Here is a 15,261-nt window from a genome sequence, read left to right as displayed (position 1 = left end):
TATTGGATGTCCGTATTATGTTAGTTTAGGTTGAAGTAGCAGCCTTGTAAACCAAAGCGAGCTGGAGCACAAATAATGACTCATAACACCACAGAAAAATTAATTTTAGTAGCAGTTAGTAGTTAGTATTAGTATAAAATGAGACAAGATATTTATTTGATTCATGAATCATGAGTCATCTGATTTCTAAAATCAGATAACAGCTTATTTGAACATGATTGAAGTATATTAATGAATCAAAATCAAAAGTATCAGTGCCAGTAGTTAGCATGGTAGAGAAAAAAAAATACTCTAAGAAAAACCAAAATAATAAAATTCTAATGAGTTTTAAGAATCTAGTATTAGTACTCACCAAGATAGACAAACAAATTCTTAAAAGTTATATGATTACATATTTAAAAAAACAAGTTTAAATAAAGCCGATAAAATTAAAATTTAGTAATGGTAGCTATCAATTTAGACATGGAGACTATTTAAGATCACAAAATAGCATACTTCGAAAAACAAAATTAGATAATACAATGGTTTAAAATCGATCGATTTTATCAATTAGTACCAATTAGAAAAAAAGTTTTATTTAAATTAAAAATTTTAAATTATGTCGATAAAAATAAGAATTACAGTTTAGTACTAGTAGTTATCAATTTAGATGTGGAAACTACTTATAGGTAGATATATATCTGATATATAATGAGATATATAAATAACATAAGATAAACGCTATGAAATTTATATATGCAAACATATTCAGTTGGTCTGTTAACATAAAAGAGTTTATCGACAGTATAAGTAATTATTACCGGATAGTTCTAAAGCAATGATTTATTAAAATAAAATAACATTAAAAATCATGTAATTTTAACCTGAACTATTCATGTGAAATTATTTATTTAGAATTTTGTATTTTGTATAGTATATTTTATAGTTCTCTTATGAACCAGTAAATATTATAACCTCGAATAGTTGGTTGTAAAGTAAATATTAATGATATATTTAGTATAGTCTTTCAGAAAAAATGAAAAATGATACGAAATCGGCATCTTTGTTTTGATATTTCTTAAAAATTAACATTTGGTAGAAAATATTACATGTATTGAAAATATATGAGATAACACAAATTTTAATTAAAGAGTAATGTCAATCTATATGCACTTTATTAAGTCGATTTACTACTGGGTACTTTAATGTTATTTACTAAACAATTGGCGTAGAATCTAATAGAAATTGCGTAAACTAATTGAAATCTTAAAAACAATGGCGAAATTATAAATTATTGTTGTTTTTGTTAAAGAAATTAAGTAAATCACATTTTAATAAGAATATTTTGGAATCATGGCCGGCCATATGTACAATACTTACTATAGAATAAGAAAATAAATGAAATGAAAACTGTTCCTAGAAAATAAGCAGTTTTAATCCGCTTACCCCACCTACCTACGTCTCATAGAGAAATATGGATGGCTTCGTTACATAAATAATAATTTATTTGCATTTGTTAGTTACATTGTTAAAAAAATGTGTAAAATATGAACGCGTGTCTGAAACACGTTTTAAGCCATATTTTCTCTATTCTTTAGATTTCCCTCCCATGTCTAAAGTATTTTTGTATATAGTATTTTTTTTTTCAGATGGAAAACGTGGGGTTTTTTTCTTTGTCACGGCGCTGCTGAGGTCATTTGCAATGAGGCACATTGCAAGGCACGCTGGGGTGTAAAAAATATGGCACATGCAGAAGTAATTAAAATACATACATACATACATATATATATATATTCGCATACAGACAATTCGTAGACAAAGAGATAATTAAGTACAACAGATAAAAAATAATATTTACATTTTAATAAAACAGATGAATACACTTTATATACATACACTTAGCAGAAAAACTCTGCGTACAGAAAGTAAATTTTGTTTCAACATATAAAAAATTACTAAATAAATAAATTTTTTAAATTAATTTTATTTTTGGTTAGTACTTTTATTTGTTATTTTCATTTTAAGGTAAAAATTATTTCTAACAGATTAGTAGAAAAATTATAATAATTAAAAATGTAAAAAATCAGCGCTTTCGGTGGCAGAAAAAGTCTGCGTACAAGAGTTTAAAAAGCGTCGAAATATATTATTTTTAAAAAGATTTTATATTTTCAGTAACTTGTTGGATAACCTTTCCTTTTTACGAACTTCATAAGTCGTTTTGGTATCGAATTGACCAGCTTCGCAGTCTCATTACTGCTTATTTTACCCCATTCCGCGTCGCTCACGTTCTTCAGCATTTCTTTGGAGGTTATATTGTATTTATGTACCCGACGCACCAGCAAATCCTATAAATGGTCTATAGGATTCAAATATGGCGATTATGATGACATTTTGATTTGCTTGGGCACATTTTAAAGCAACCAAAGCTTTACAACTTCTGCCGTGTGCTTTGGGTCGTTATCTTGTTGAAGTAAGTAATTGTTCTGTAACCCCAACTTCTTGGCACTGCTCTTTAAATTGCATTTTAAAACATTTAAATGATCATCTTTATTCATTATCGACTCAATGAATTCCATTTTTCTCACTCTATTACTCGCCATACACCCCCGCACTATTACTCCTCCACTACTGTGTTTTATTGTTGAATACAAATCTTCATTATTAAGGGCAGTACCTGGAATTCACCATATAATCGTTTGACCTTTAATGCTAAAGAGACAAAATTTGCTTTCGTCTGAAAAAATTATGCGTTTCAATATTCTGGAGACATTTAAATACTCCCTTGCGAATGCTAAATGCTTCATTCTAATAGCTTTGGAGATAAGCGGCTTGCTTCGTGCAAACCGACCATGGTAGTGGTATTTTTTTAATATTTTGTGTACAGTATCTACGTGAATTTGCTTCTGGAATGTCTGGTCAATATATTTCTATAACAGAAGTTCAGTTAGACGAGGATTATCTTTCACTGAATTAATAATGCTGCGGGTTTCTCTTGTTGACAGCTTGGATGGACGCCCAGATCCCAACTTCGAGGTCAATAATTCTATTTAGTTGTAGTTGTTCACTACTCTTTGGATAAAAGAAAGTGACCGCTTAACGATTTGACCAATTTTGCGATACATTTTCCTTTTTTTCCATAGATCAATAATAATACTGCTCTCACTGATAATAATTTCTTTTCCTTTATTTGTAATTAAAAATTTAATTACTTTTTAATCATTAAATTATAAAATAAGTGCGTGGGATTGTGTATAATGATATTCTGGTACAGTAAAACATAAAGCACGCCAAAGTTCTACTATTAAAGCTTCGGGAATTCCCCTTTATATGTTTTGTACGCAGACTTTTTCTGCCACCGATAGCGCTGATTTTTTACATTTTTAATTATTATAATTTTTCTACTAATGTGTTAGAAATAAGTTTTAGCTTAAAATAAAGTCAACGAATTAAACTACAAACAAAAAATAAAATTGATTTAAAAAATTTATTTATATAATAATTTTTTATATGTTGAAACAAAATTTACTTTTTGTACGCAGAGTTTTTCTGCTAAGTGTATGTATCACATTGAAAATACATACATACATGTAGATAGATACGTGCATACATATGTATGTATTGACATATGAAATGAAAAAGAAATTTGACATTGAATCGAAAGAAGGTTCTTTAATGAATTTAAACGCTTTAAAGTTCAAATTAAACTTTAATTCCTAAAAGATATTGTTATTAAACGGGATAGTGGTACATTATGATCTATTGTGTTATATTGAAAGAGAAGCTTCTAAACTAAATTGTAAATTAATAATATCTCCAGGTACAAGATCTCAGATCAGATTTAGTTTATTAGAAGTCTTATTTATACTTCCATTAGATTTGTTTCTTGGCAATCGCATTATTCTTTTGACATAATTTCCAGATATTATTAATCCCAACTTCGAAAGGTGATAGGCTAACAGGAGACGCTAGTTTAAAAACTTTTTATTAATCTGAGTTAATTTGTACTGATAAACCTATTAAATGAATTGTTATTGATTCAAAATTATGAGTTGATTGAAATGCTTTAGACTAGTGGTTCCCGATCAGTTACCTCTCTTATAGCCTACATAATGCATCTATGCACTTATACAATTCATTACACATTATAGCAGAGATGCATACAGCATATTAAAAAAATCATACAGTTTATTATACTTAAACTTTTTTGGTCCCTACTAAAACCAAAAATATCATAGTGGATCTTGTTCAAAAAAAGGAACTACTGCTTTAGACCTTTAATCTAAGCTCTCTTAAATGACATACTATTACTATATAGGTCTCTAAAGAGTCTCTTTTAACCAAATCTTTAAAAAAAATTATTTTTAAACCACTATTAGTAAGACAGATTAACGCTGTTCATACGCAGACCAGAAGGATTTGTGAATAGATTGATGTGGTCAGCATACGAGCACGACTCCAATATTCAAGTGAAAGTGAACCAACCTGATGAATCTGTAAACTTGACCAAGTCCCTAATTTTGTAGGATGACAGCGCTGCCAGATCTGAAGAAAATGAGTTGCGAAGATTACGAATTTTTTCTTAGCCAATAATAGGTGTAATATGGGAAGGGTGCGGCTTAAATTGCAATGAACCTGGATCAAGATGCAGAAACCTGGCCAGTTTATACTGTTACTCTTAATTTATTTAGCTTTATTAACTAAAAGTTTACACAATTACAGAGCAGATGAGCTAGCCAGAAAGGGTGCTTCAGGACCTCACTCGGAACATCTAAGTAATTTAGGTATATCGTTAACATCATGCAAATTGTTACTGAATTCTTTTTAATAAGAGATGGGAAGACTTAACGATATGCAGGCATTTGTATGCAATTTGGCCACTTTCCACTAAAAGGAAATTCAAAATTCTCATTGAGTTGCCCCTCTACGGGAATTCTAAACCTAAACCTATCTTTTGGTAGGTTTACTTACAAGTTACTGCAAACTAGGGAACCATGCTAGAAAATTGTATCTTCCTTGCAAACATACTTGTCGCAGCTGTGAGGAAGACGATGAGAGTGTCTCTCATCTACTCTGTTTGCTCCGCTCATGCAAGGTGACGCCTAAACACTTTAGGAGCTCCTTTTTTTTTTGAAGATTTTAATCAATTACAAGTCTTCACATTAAACAGCATTTTGAGCTTCACCTGAGATTCTAGGTGGTTTTAAACCCTGAGTTTTTCCTATAAATACTGTAACACAATGGACCAATAGGCCTAAGTGGATCTTCTAGGCATAGTCGTTATAATCTAACCTAACCTACTAAAAGTTTAATTTTGCTTTTATTGTAAACTTGAATGAATTAATTAGGTAACTTCTTGTCTAATTCTTCGAGAGTTTTATCGTGATATGTTAATAGCTGTAAACTGCTCTATATTATAATTTTTTCTTAAATAATAATGAATGTTTTATTTTTGAGCAGTTATTGTGTTAAGTATTTTAGGCTTATCTAGTCTTAGGTTTTATGATAAATAAAAGAATAAACGGTTTTTAACTAAATTATTATTATTTTAGTTTATTTTATAATGACATCCTCACCAGATTATCCTAAAACTCCAACATTAATTAATAAATTAAACAAACTTATCTCTTATAATATTAATAATACATTTTATTTACAGAGTTTTTAATAACAGATTATTTCAACAAACAGTGCTTCAACAAATTAAAATAAATTCAAATTTAAATATTAATATTAATAATATTAAGATAAAAATAAAATTCTAATTTTAAGTTTTCATATTAGAAAGTATTTAATATTAGTTCGCATTAAATCAACTCACACGTACAAAATTTAAATTATAAAAATAAATAAATAGGATAATATTAATATATTAATAAATTCATATTTATATCAGCTAACTAAGTTTACTGGAACAGCAATGAAGGCTCTCTTAGGCCCGGTAAACATATGCGGTAAAAAAAAGCGCTGCTTAATGTGATATGATATATTTCATGACAAAATAATCGCAGCGGGCACTTTGGTTAGTGCGAACTACTCAATATGAACTTATGTACTAATGTGCTATAGTACAATAGCTTGCACGATGGGTAGTGTGCACTGCAGAATGTGAGCTAATATATCTTATAACCGCTTCGCAAGGAGATATATAACCGGACCTCAAGGAGATATTGACAGGACCAGTAGTTTTTTTCTGTTAAGAAAACTATTTGTTCGCAGGAACGTACTTTATATAAAAACTGAAAATAGGAGACCAACAGTATTGAGCTGTTAAGTGAGCTGTCCGTTAATGGAAGCGCACTTTTAACAGAGTCTTCAGTGTACTAAATATGTAAGAACTTTTATAATGACCACTTAAAATATATTCACATATTAATACTTTAAAATTAAATTGTATTCGAATAACTGAAATAAGTTTTAAAATAAATTTCTAATCATAACATTAGGAATTAACTTATTAAATATTTATAGACTGGATTGTAATAGATTTTTCTGCTTTTTTGTAATAATTATTAAAATTAAACAATTGTAAGAATTCGCCTAACTCTTTCTGATAACCTCCTACTACCATTTTGTCACCTAAATATATAATGAATTCCACCTGTTTTTCAAATTCCACTTCGGCGGTAACCAATCTAGCGAAATGTGGATGTGTGAAGTATTCATCATCAGAATGTCGGACAAAATCATGATCTTTTAAAATACTATAATAAAAAATAATTATTATTAATTAAAGAATACAGTATTACACACTACAGACAAACTTTCATAACTCGAAGTACCATTTTGAAAAAGAGTTACGACTTATGAACACTTCGAGTTAAAGAATTCTTTTGTTATTGCGTGTAATTTGCTCTCTAAACCCAGCTGCACTCCATTTAGTTCGAGTTATAGTAAATTCGAGTTATAGAAGTTTGAGTTATGGAAGTTTGACTGTATTTTCAATACTCACTAGTAAAATTTTATTAGAATTTTAAAAATGTTTTCGATGGTGTCCATGAATCTTGTGCTACTGCGATTAATCATGCACAGGAACATGATGCGTTTCAGATATGCAGCATGAGTACGGTATATATCCTCGATACAATTGCAGTTCTGCAATTCATCCTTGAATATTTTCCATGATCCCTGCAATGCCGTGGCAGTTATGTGATTTTCAATCATGTGCACAAAGTGTAAAAATTTATAACGAATTCCATGTATACGTAGAAATTGTGGAGATTTAAAAAGTTCTCGGCCATGCTTCCTGACAGCCATTTTAAGTATACAACAGCAATTCTCAAATAGCCAACTTATGCGTTTTACTTTGACAAGAAATCTGAATATTTTCCCGTATCGCTCCAAACTTTCCTCATTGAGTATTATATTTAAAGGCCAATGGATCAAGTACGTTAGGGTTAAGCTTTGCAGCACATTTGGTGAAAAGAGATTAAATTTTTCAGGTACATTGGGTATAGTAAATGACAAATTTTTGGAATTTTTATCATTACCTGTAAGTAAAATAAATACAGATGATATATTTAATTAAAAAAAAAAAAAGATATTTTTTTACCACAAAAACTAAAGAACAAAGCTTTGTGAAGCATTGTGTGTAATGTTTGGCCACAAAGTAACTCTTTAGGTGACATGCCTTCCTCCAATTGCGAGATTATTTCATGACAAATCTTTAGACTGAACTCGCCATCCATTAACAGGAAATAGTTGCGTAAACTCTTAAAATGTCCAAAAAGTTTCAGGTCAACTATGAAGAAGCGCATGATTTCATTGTTGACTGCTTTGTGATACACTCGCATCGGTATTGTAACAGATTTTTGTAAGAATTCTGTTAGTGTTATTACATCCAAATTATCTACATTAATTTTTTTCACAGGTCTCTCACTTGGCTTTGCTAGTTGTAGTAGCGGAGTTCGTGATGTGCTTGTAAAATTACTTTTCAAAAGCTCCAAACTATGTTGATACGCATATTCATACTCGGGTTCTGGACTAATATTAGTTTCTGTTTCATTGCTTTTGACCAAACCAATATTTGTACTTGACTCAGTTGAAGAATCGCATATTTCTTCCTTTTTTGGTACGTTAAACTTAAATCCTTCTTGGTCCATGAGTCCAGCAGTATTAAGTGCAGATTCTGCAGTAAAATACATATTTGTATCTGCACTTGAACTTGGTTGTTCTGTAGTTAAAGATGCTTCTTTGGCGAGATCTACATTTATTTTGAGTCGTGGCAAATTGCCATTTTCTTTGTCTAATTTTTCCATATGTGGTATGGTTACTTCTGACGCAGATTCAGTAATTGGAGTATCAGAGGTCGTGGACATTGGAGTTAAAATTTCAATTGCAGGTTTTATTTCTGGTATTATGTCAAATTCACTCTGTAACACCTTTAGACGATTTCGTGCTAAGTCTGTATTAAGATTTAGATTAAGATTGTTACGACCTGCGAATGGTTCTTTATTATACTCGGTGAAGAGATCGTTTTGCATCATACGTTTGCGATTACGTTGTAAATCCGTGAGCTCGGTATCTGTCACAGTGTTTAGATTTACATCACCCAACGCTTCGGTTAGTTCCGTTTGCTTTGCTTCACTTAGAGCGACACTATCTAAGAGAGCTAATGATATAAATTATTTATAAAAGATTAAATTAACACAATTAATGAATGAAAACAAAAGGTTTAGTAATTTAAGAACATTGGTACCATAGATCTAATAGGTCGCAATTTGTCTCTTCTAATAATCATAATTTGTAAACAGTTTTTCTCTTGTAGACAATGGATTAAAGCAGAAATGCTCGATTTATTCATTTGATAAAACTTTCTTTTATTCTTTGTTTATTGTTTTTATTACCATAGGGGAAATCCCCCACTGATATAACAACAGGTCCTTAATCTAAGCAAGGTCAGTACTCTCTACTGGACCTTGCTTAGGTTAAAACTTTTAAAAATGCTTAGTGGCTTTACCTAAAGAATATAGTTTCAATACTTCTTAAATTCAAAAAAATTATTAATTGCAAAATATACAAAGAGATATAACAATATCTGGTATCGTTGCGAATCAACAGGTCTATACGTGAATTTCAGCCAACCAGTTTAGACAATATTTATCTATAATTTAACTTAATAGTGCAGCTGATTATAATATATAATACACCGTACACAATGTAAATGTTATCGCTATTAGCACCTCGGCGGTACCTACTAAGTTAGTTGTTAAACAACTAATATTCTAAACAATTACTAATTGTGTATTTACCCGATCTTCTAGTTCAAATAAAGTAATAAAACTATACACCCTGCAGGGTGAGATGTAATGACGGCTACTTTCGGTACAGAAAAATTGTTCATAGATGTTAAATGAAGTGCTTTAATTCCTATATATATGCTGAATATCTTGTTTAAAAAAAGCGTAAGTTCGAAATCTTCCATAAAAGTTTCCGCAGTCAATTTGTTAGTAAAACTAAAACAGGAGAGACTTTACTTATATTTTTCACATATAAGGTTTAATACTGTTGTTGTTGTTGTAGTAACCCGCTGAGAATTGTAAGCAGATAACATGAAAGGATATATAGGACGATTACAAGAGTGGAAAGTGGGTGGGAGTGCTGGAGGGAAATGAGGATGGGATATAATGGATGGATGGGATTTAATTGAATATTAAACTTGGTCTAGACAGCGAAACCTGGTCACTTCAATGGGTTGGGTCCAAAGATCAATTGGACGGAGGTGTATGTACGTTGGTTGGTCGTAGAAGGACCAACCGACTACCAATAGTTCTTAGCTATATTCTACGAAATCGATAATAAAGAAGAGTTTGATATATTAGGATTTTTGCTGATAGACTTCACTAAATTTGTTAACGAATGTAAGACTCAGTTTTTAAAAAAGATGAATCTAAGCTATAAATTGCTAATCCCGCGAAAGTACTTAGTTTAGGTGGGAATAATTTTCTTGTTTTAATTTTCCCAAATGTGTTATTGTTACTAATCACGCAGAGTATTAGAGTATTTGAGGTCGTGGACAAAAATCGGTGTGAACTCTTATATTGAAAAGTTCATTATAACTATATTATTATATTACTTTTAAATATGTACATATATATAAGTCATCAATCCACTATAATAAGCTAAAAAGTCCACGCATCTGAACCTTATATTACTGTGTAAATAAATAACTATTCTGCTATAAATATATTGCAGTGAGGAATGCATCACACGTAATCAGTGCGATTACGTGAGTTCATTCTCTTCATTGTTAGTGATGATATTTCATTGAATATGATAGATATATCTACTAAAAACAAGAGATAAAGTAAATCTACTTACATTCTTTGTGAATATTGACATTCATATTAGCAGTAGACGTAGTAATTTCTGGTTTTACATCGTAATATTGTAATAAAATTGTGCTGCCTAACACTTTATCGCGATTTTGTTTTAAATAATTCTCTTCCGGTTCAGGTACTACATTTGAATTAATAACATCGGATACGCTATGCTTTAAAGTTGGTACCACAATATTTGTTAAAGTGGCGTTCAGATTTTGATTTGTTATTCCATCATTTAATACTGCATTTGGCACGTTATTGTTGTTTTGTGATTTCTCATTTTTAATATCATTTGGTATAATTGGATCGCTTTGAGTAGAATGTTCGGTAAGTTGATGAGACATGGCATTAATTCTATTTCTTTCTAAATCGGAAAGACAACGTTTGAGTTTTGTTGCAGTCGTATCAATTTCCTTATTTGAAGAAATATCTTTAATATCAGGATTTGAATTGGTTCGTTTAGAGAATTCGTATAAAACTTTCTCATTTTTGCATTTTTGATTAATCATGTCTTCATCTTGTTGTTTAACTATTTCTTTAAGTTCATTGTAGTAATCAATACGTTTCTGTAAAATAATATTCTCCTTTACTAAACGCTCATCTTCAATTTTTTTAGCCTCTGCCATAATTTGTAGATCTTCTTCAATATTCTTCAGTCGATCTTCAATTTTACGTTGTCGATCACTTTCCATTTGTTGTTGTAGCATTTCGAAATTTTTTTGCTTTTTATCTGCGGCTTGTTGTGAAAGTGTTTTTTGTTCTTCCGTCCACTTATCAATATATTCGCGCACACGTTGTACAGAAGTCTCCTGAAGTTTACGTTTCTTCTGTTGAATATCTTCTAAAACATTTTTCATTGTCACTGGTTGTCCACACACCTCCATTGCTGTTTTGTGGAATTTTTCACAATCTCTATAGAGGTCTTGTATCCCCTCATGAGTTAAGTGAACTGTTAAAGCTGGACATTTTAGTTTAAATAATGGGTGCTAAAAAATAAAATAGTTTAAGTAAAATAAGTGATGATCTCGTTATATTTACTGGCGACTTCAACGTAAATAGAAAACTAAAACATTGGAGTTGAAATTATAATTGGATGACTAGCATGAGGGATAATATTGTTTTCATCATAAGCTAATGATTGGTGGCATGAATTGATCTTAATAAAAACTTGTATATCCAATACTTCTAACTATAACACATATACGTAAGCATGTGCAAGATCAAAACCCTTCACGATGTTAGAAATAAAAGCGGTTTAAAAATAGAACGCTATACTAAAAACGACGTCATCAGTCTAAAATAATTGGTAGAGGTTTTAAACATGTATATTGCAAGACAACAGTGATAAGACTTTTATATCAAACACTCATAACAAAAGTATGAAGAGTTCAGAGGAATCAATACTATAAGACTAGTAAAAACTTAATGGGAAAACTATTTTTGAATCTTTTTCCTATCCTTTCCCAAATTGAGAAATACTGGCGATCTATTCTAATCCATAACAAATACAACAAAAATACCAAAAATAACAAATACAACAAAAATACCTGGCATAGACTATTTCAAGCTCTTTAACTATAAAACTATCAGCAATTTTTCAGGGATGAATGCGGTTGATAGTTTACAAATAATGTTGAAGGGCATCATATTCTCTTATTCAAATGAATTTAGTTGTTATTTATACACTAAACTTACTGAATGATTTTTAATTTTCAGGTTTAAAATTGAAAAACGTATTCCTTCTTCTCTTCAAAGCCACAACCAAGATAAAACTCGTTATATAGTAGATCAAGTCTCATAGCATATCTACATAGTACGCAGCACCGATACCGTAGTTTTCAACAGGTTCTGCTTTAATTGTAATAGCTGACTGATATGTTTTTTGTCCATACTATGATCAAGGAAATCTCGAGATCTGCTGGTAATTTTTATCTGCCCAGGTTTTTCAGCTATACTTAGATATTTTTGTTCAATATCCAAAAAATGACTATCAGAAAAAAAACACTCAATTGGAAAGCTCGTCTGTTCTGAATAGTCAAGCAATTGGATTGTCCGAGAAGGGAAGACAATATATACATTTACCAAAGAATGTTTTATAATTCCATTTGTGAGGGGTCTACAGTTACTTGTCACCATCACTGTTTTTGAGAATGTTGAAACCTCATGACTTATAAAAATAACAATAACCATTTGCAAGGTAAAGTTAATAACATGATCAGCGAATATGATTAGCGAAAACAGTTATTTTTGCACAATAATATAACAAATGTTATTGTGAATAGAACTAAGTGTATATAAATATAAAACTTACATTTGGTTTAATTGCTCTAAGTAACATGGTATGTTTGCCACATTGCAATATACGGTCCTCATATTTTTGCAGGAAACCGGGTACATTTTTCTTATTAACATAATGAGCTTTGTCGTAAAAGATTTTGGTATTGTTCATATATCGATTAGAAAAATGTATAAAAAGTTCATCAAAATTATCATCTAAAACACCGCCAAATATCCACTTCTCTAGATATCTGTAACAAACATAACAAATATAAACTGTTAACCAATCTTTTTACAGTTCTTATACATACTTGAAGTAAGCATGACATAGGCGTTTGATGAAAAATATAAAAAGTGAGATGCTTCTTTTATCTGTTAGGCGGGTAACTTCATTATAGAAAAAACAAAGCAACTGGGCGCCCACTGGTGGATTTATTTTCACAGCTATTACAAAATTTAGTCACTTATTAATTGTTCATAAATATCTAATCAACTTACCATTCGGCTTGGACATTAAGGCATTTGTTAAATATATTATTTGTTTTGTTATTTTTCGCATACGAAATTGAAAACTTAATAATCGTTTATCCTCTATAGAGAATACAATTTGACGAAATGTCATTAAATATTCATCCAAAGCACTACAAAACGTCTAATAGAATAAAATTAATATTTTTTTCTGTAATTGGTTTGAAAATAAATTACCTTAAATAAAAATCCATTTTGCGTATTATTTCTTAGACGGCAAACTGCTTGTAAACGTTTATAACATGTACCGCACTCTAAAAAAGGTTGAACATAGATTCGAACGGAGTCAGGCAGCAAATTTTCGGTGGTATAATCTGGTTCCATATCGAATATAAGTAATGTATTGTGCTTAAATATATCTGACTGTATACCAACTTAATAAAAAAAAGTATAATTCAGTATATTGTTTTTGATTTTTGTACTACATTGCTCACCAGTTAGCGATTTCAAATCTTGCAGAAACAGCTGAACAGGAACTATTTTTGCAATGAACTTTTTACCATTGCGTTCATCTTGCAAACTCTTCAAATCTAATAATATATTGGTTTCGCTAACGAATAGTTTTTCTTTTTTTATTCCATAACAACCCAAATTTTCCCAGTTCCAAGATATCAAATCGTATGTGTCATCTGTTTTAGTAACAGACTTGCAAGTTTTGGTGGTTTCATTTGATATGTTCGTTTGATTAAATTTATCTTTGCCGGAATTCTAAAAAATTTTAAATCAATTAGGTGTAATAAAAAAAATTAGTTACTTACGATATGTTTATCCTTATTTGGATTTAATATGCTGAAGTTTGGTAAACTTATACCACACAATCGATGTGTCATTTCCGTAAAGGTACACATTTTTCGTGGCGTTATTTGCTCCACTGTTGAAATTATATTATCCTTAGCATGTTTTAAAGAAAATGTGTTTTTTGTATCATCCACATTAAATTTTGGCAAGTAAGGATTATCGGCATTTTTAAGTGCTTGTATGCCTTTAAAATAACATGGGGTTGGACTGCCAATAAAATTACGTATATCCTTGGGATAACATTTACTATCTTCATAACTACCAAATAAAGTAAATGGAGCAGGAATAAGTAGTGTTGGCTCCTTAACTACAGGCTAAACATTTAAAATAAAAACAATTTTATATTGCATTTATAATTTACTTTGAAAAACATACCTGATCCTCGTATTTATTATTTTCCAACAATAAAAGAAATTTTAATATATCTTTACCAGGTCCATTGTTGAAATAGTTCTCCTTTTCAATATCCTCCACTTGCGCTTCAACTGCTTTAATTTTTTGCACTTCCAATGCATTGTTTTTCAGGATTAGTTTTGCTGCAAATATATGTGCGTCTAGTTCACGAAAGGGTTCGGTATCATTTTTTCTTTCTTTGTTTGAAAGTGGAACTTTTTTTAACAATATTTCAAAGGACTTTGATTTAAGTTTTATTAATTGCTTTTGCGGCAATAAATTTTCTTGGCCTGCAATACTACAACAAAGCTCCGATATCAATTTATTCACGTTAGCCCCATTACTGCAGTCCACTTTCAATGCTTCCGAATTGTACATTCTATTTATTAGTATTATTTATTTAATGTTATAAAATTTCAAATATTAAGTAATTAATTTAGCTTTAAAAATTGTTAATAGAAACATTCTGTTACATTTGTTTGTTATTTTCTAATCTTGCATTATTGGCACCAAAGTAGTGTATGCGAAAAAAAACAGTGTTGGTTAATGTTCTTTAATTTTAGTCTAACGAAAATATGGGTACAGAATAATTTTCTGCTGTGTTCAGGCTAATGTATTTAATTCGACAAATATTCAGCAATACATGCCAATTTTTATATAAAATTCATATAAAAATATGCAAACGAAGTACGGTAAATCTACGTGTAAACATAGTATTATACCAAGCTTACACTGTTTATTTAGTAATTTAGTTAATTAAGTAATTTTAAAATTTTTCCGTTTCCATTGATAGAAATTACTTTCTTCTATCTGAAGGCAGTTATTAGTTGTGCTGTTCTGACTATTGCAAACGTATATAGATATATTTGTATATTTTCGTTGTAATTTCGAGTTAATGTTTTCATATTTTCATTTGTTTTTATTAGTACTCATAAACGTGGTTGTCACTTATTAGCATTCTCCTAAC

General features: G+C 30.2%; 1 protein-coding gene across 1 annotated transcript; it reads right to left on the bottom strand.

Annotated features, from left to right (window-relative positions):
* Positions 1-6,433: 6,433 nt before the first annotated feature.
* Positions 6,434-14,762, bottom strand: LOC119666560. Its single transcript, XM_038075841.1, has 11 exons — positions 14,277-14,762; positions 13,862-14,215; positions 13,538-13,811; positions 13,281-13,477; positions 13,074-13,227; positions 12,887-13,019; positions 12,610-12,826; positions 10,297-11,284; positions 7,529-8,587; positions 6,929-7,466; positions 6,434-6,680 (listed from the first exon to the last, which is right to left on the bottom strand). Exons 1-11 carry the CDS (start codon positions 14,670-14,672, stop codon positions 6,434-6,436), a joined length of 4,557 nt encoding a protein of 1,518 aa, XP_037931769.1. The 5' UTR covers positions 14,673-14,762.
* Between the last annotated feature and the right edge of the window lie 499 nt (positions 14,763-15,261).

The sequence above is a fragment of the Teleopsis dalmanni genome, chromosome 1 (genome assembly GCF_002237135.1).
Source record: "Teleopsis dalmanni isolate 2A chromosome 1, ASM223713v2, whole genome shotgun sequence".
In the NCBI taxonomy this organism is placed as follows: domain Eukaryota; kingdom Metazoa; phylum Arthropoda; class Insecta; order Diptera; family Diopsidae; genus Teleopsis; species Teleopsis dalmanni.
Note: the sequence above shows the minus strand (reverse complement) of the source record. Positions and strands in the feature narration are given on the sequence as shown.

Excerpts from the sequence above, each read along its gene's own strand:
- LOC119666560 (XM_038075841.1), bottom strand. The coding sequence starts at position 14,672 with ATGTACAATTCGGAAGCATTGAAAGTGGACTGCAGTAATGGGGCTAAC. Across the intron at positions 13,478-13,537 it reads AGATTTGAAATCGCTAACTG|TTGGTATACAGTCAGATATA; the intron begins GTGAGCAATGTA and ends TTTTTTATTAAG. Across the intron at positions 11,285-12,609 it reads TTAGAGCAATTAAACCAAAT|CACCCATTATTTAAACTAAA; the intron begins GTAAGTTTTATA and ends TTTATTTTTTAG.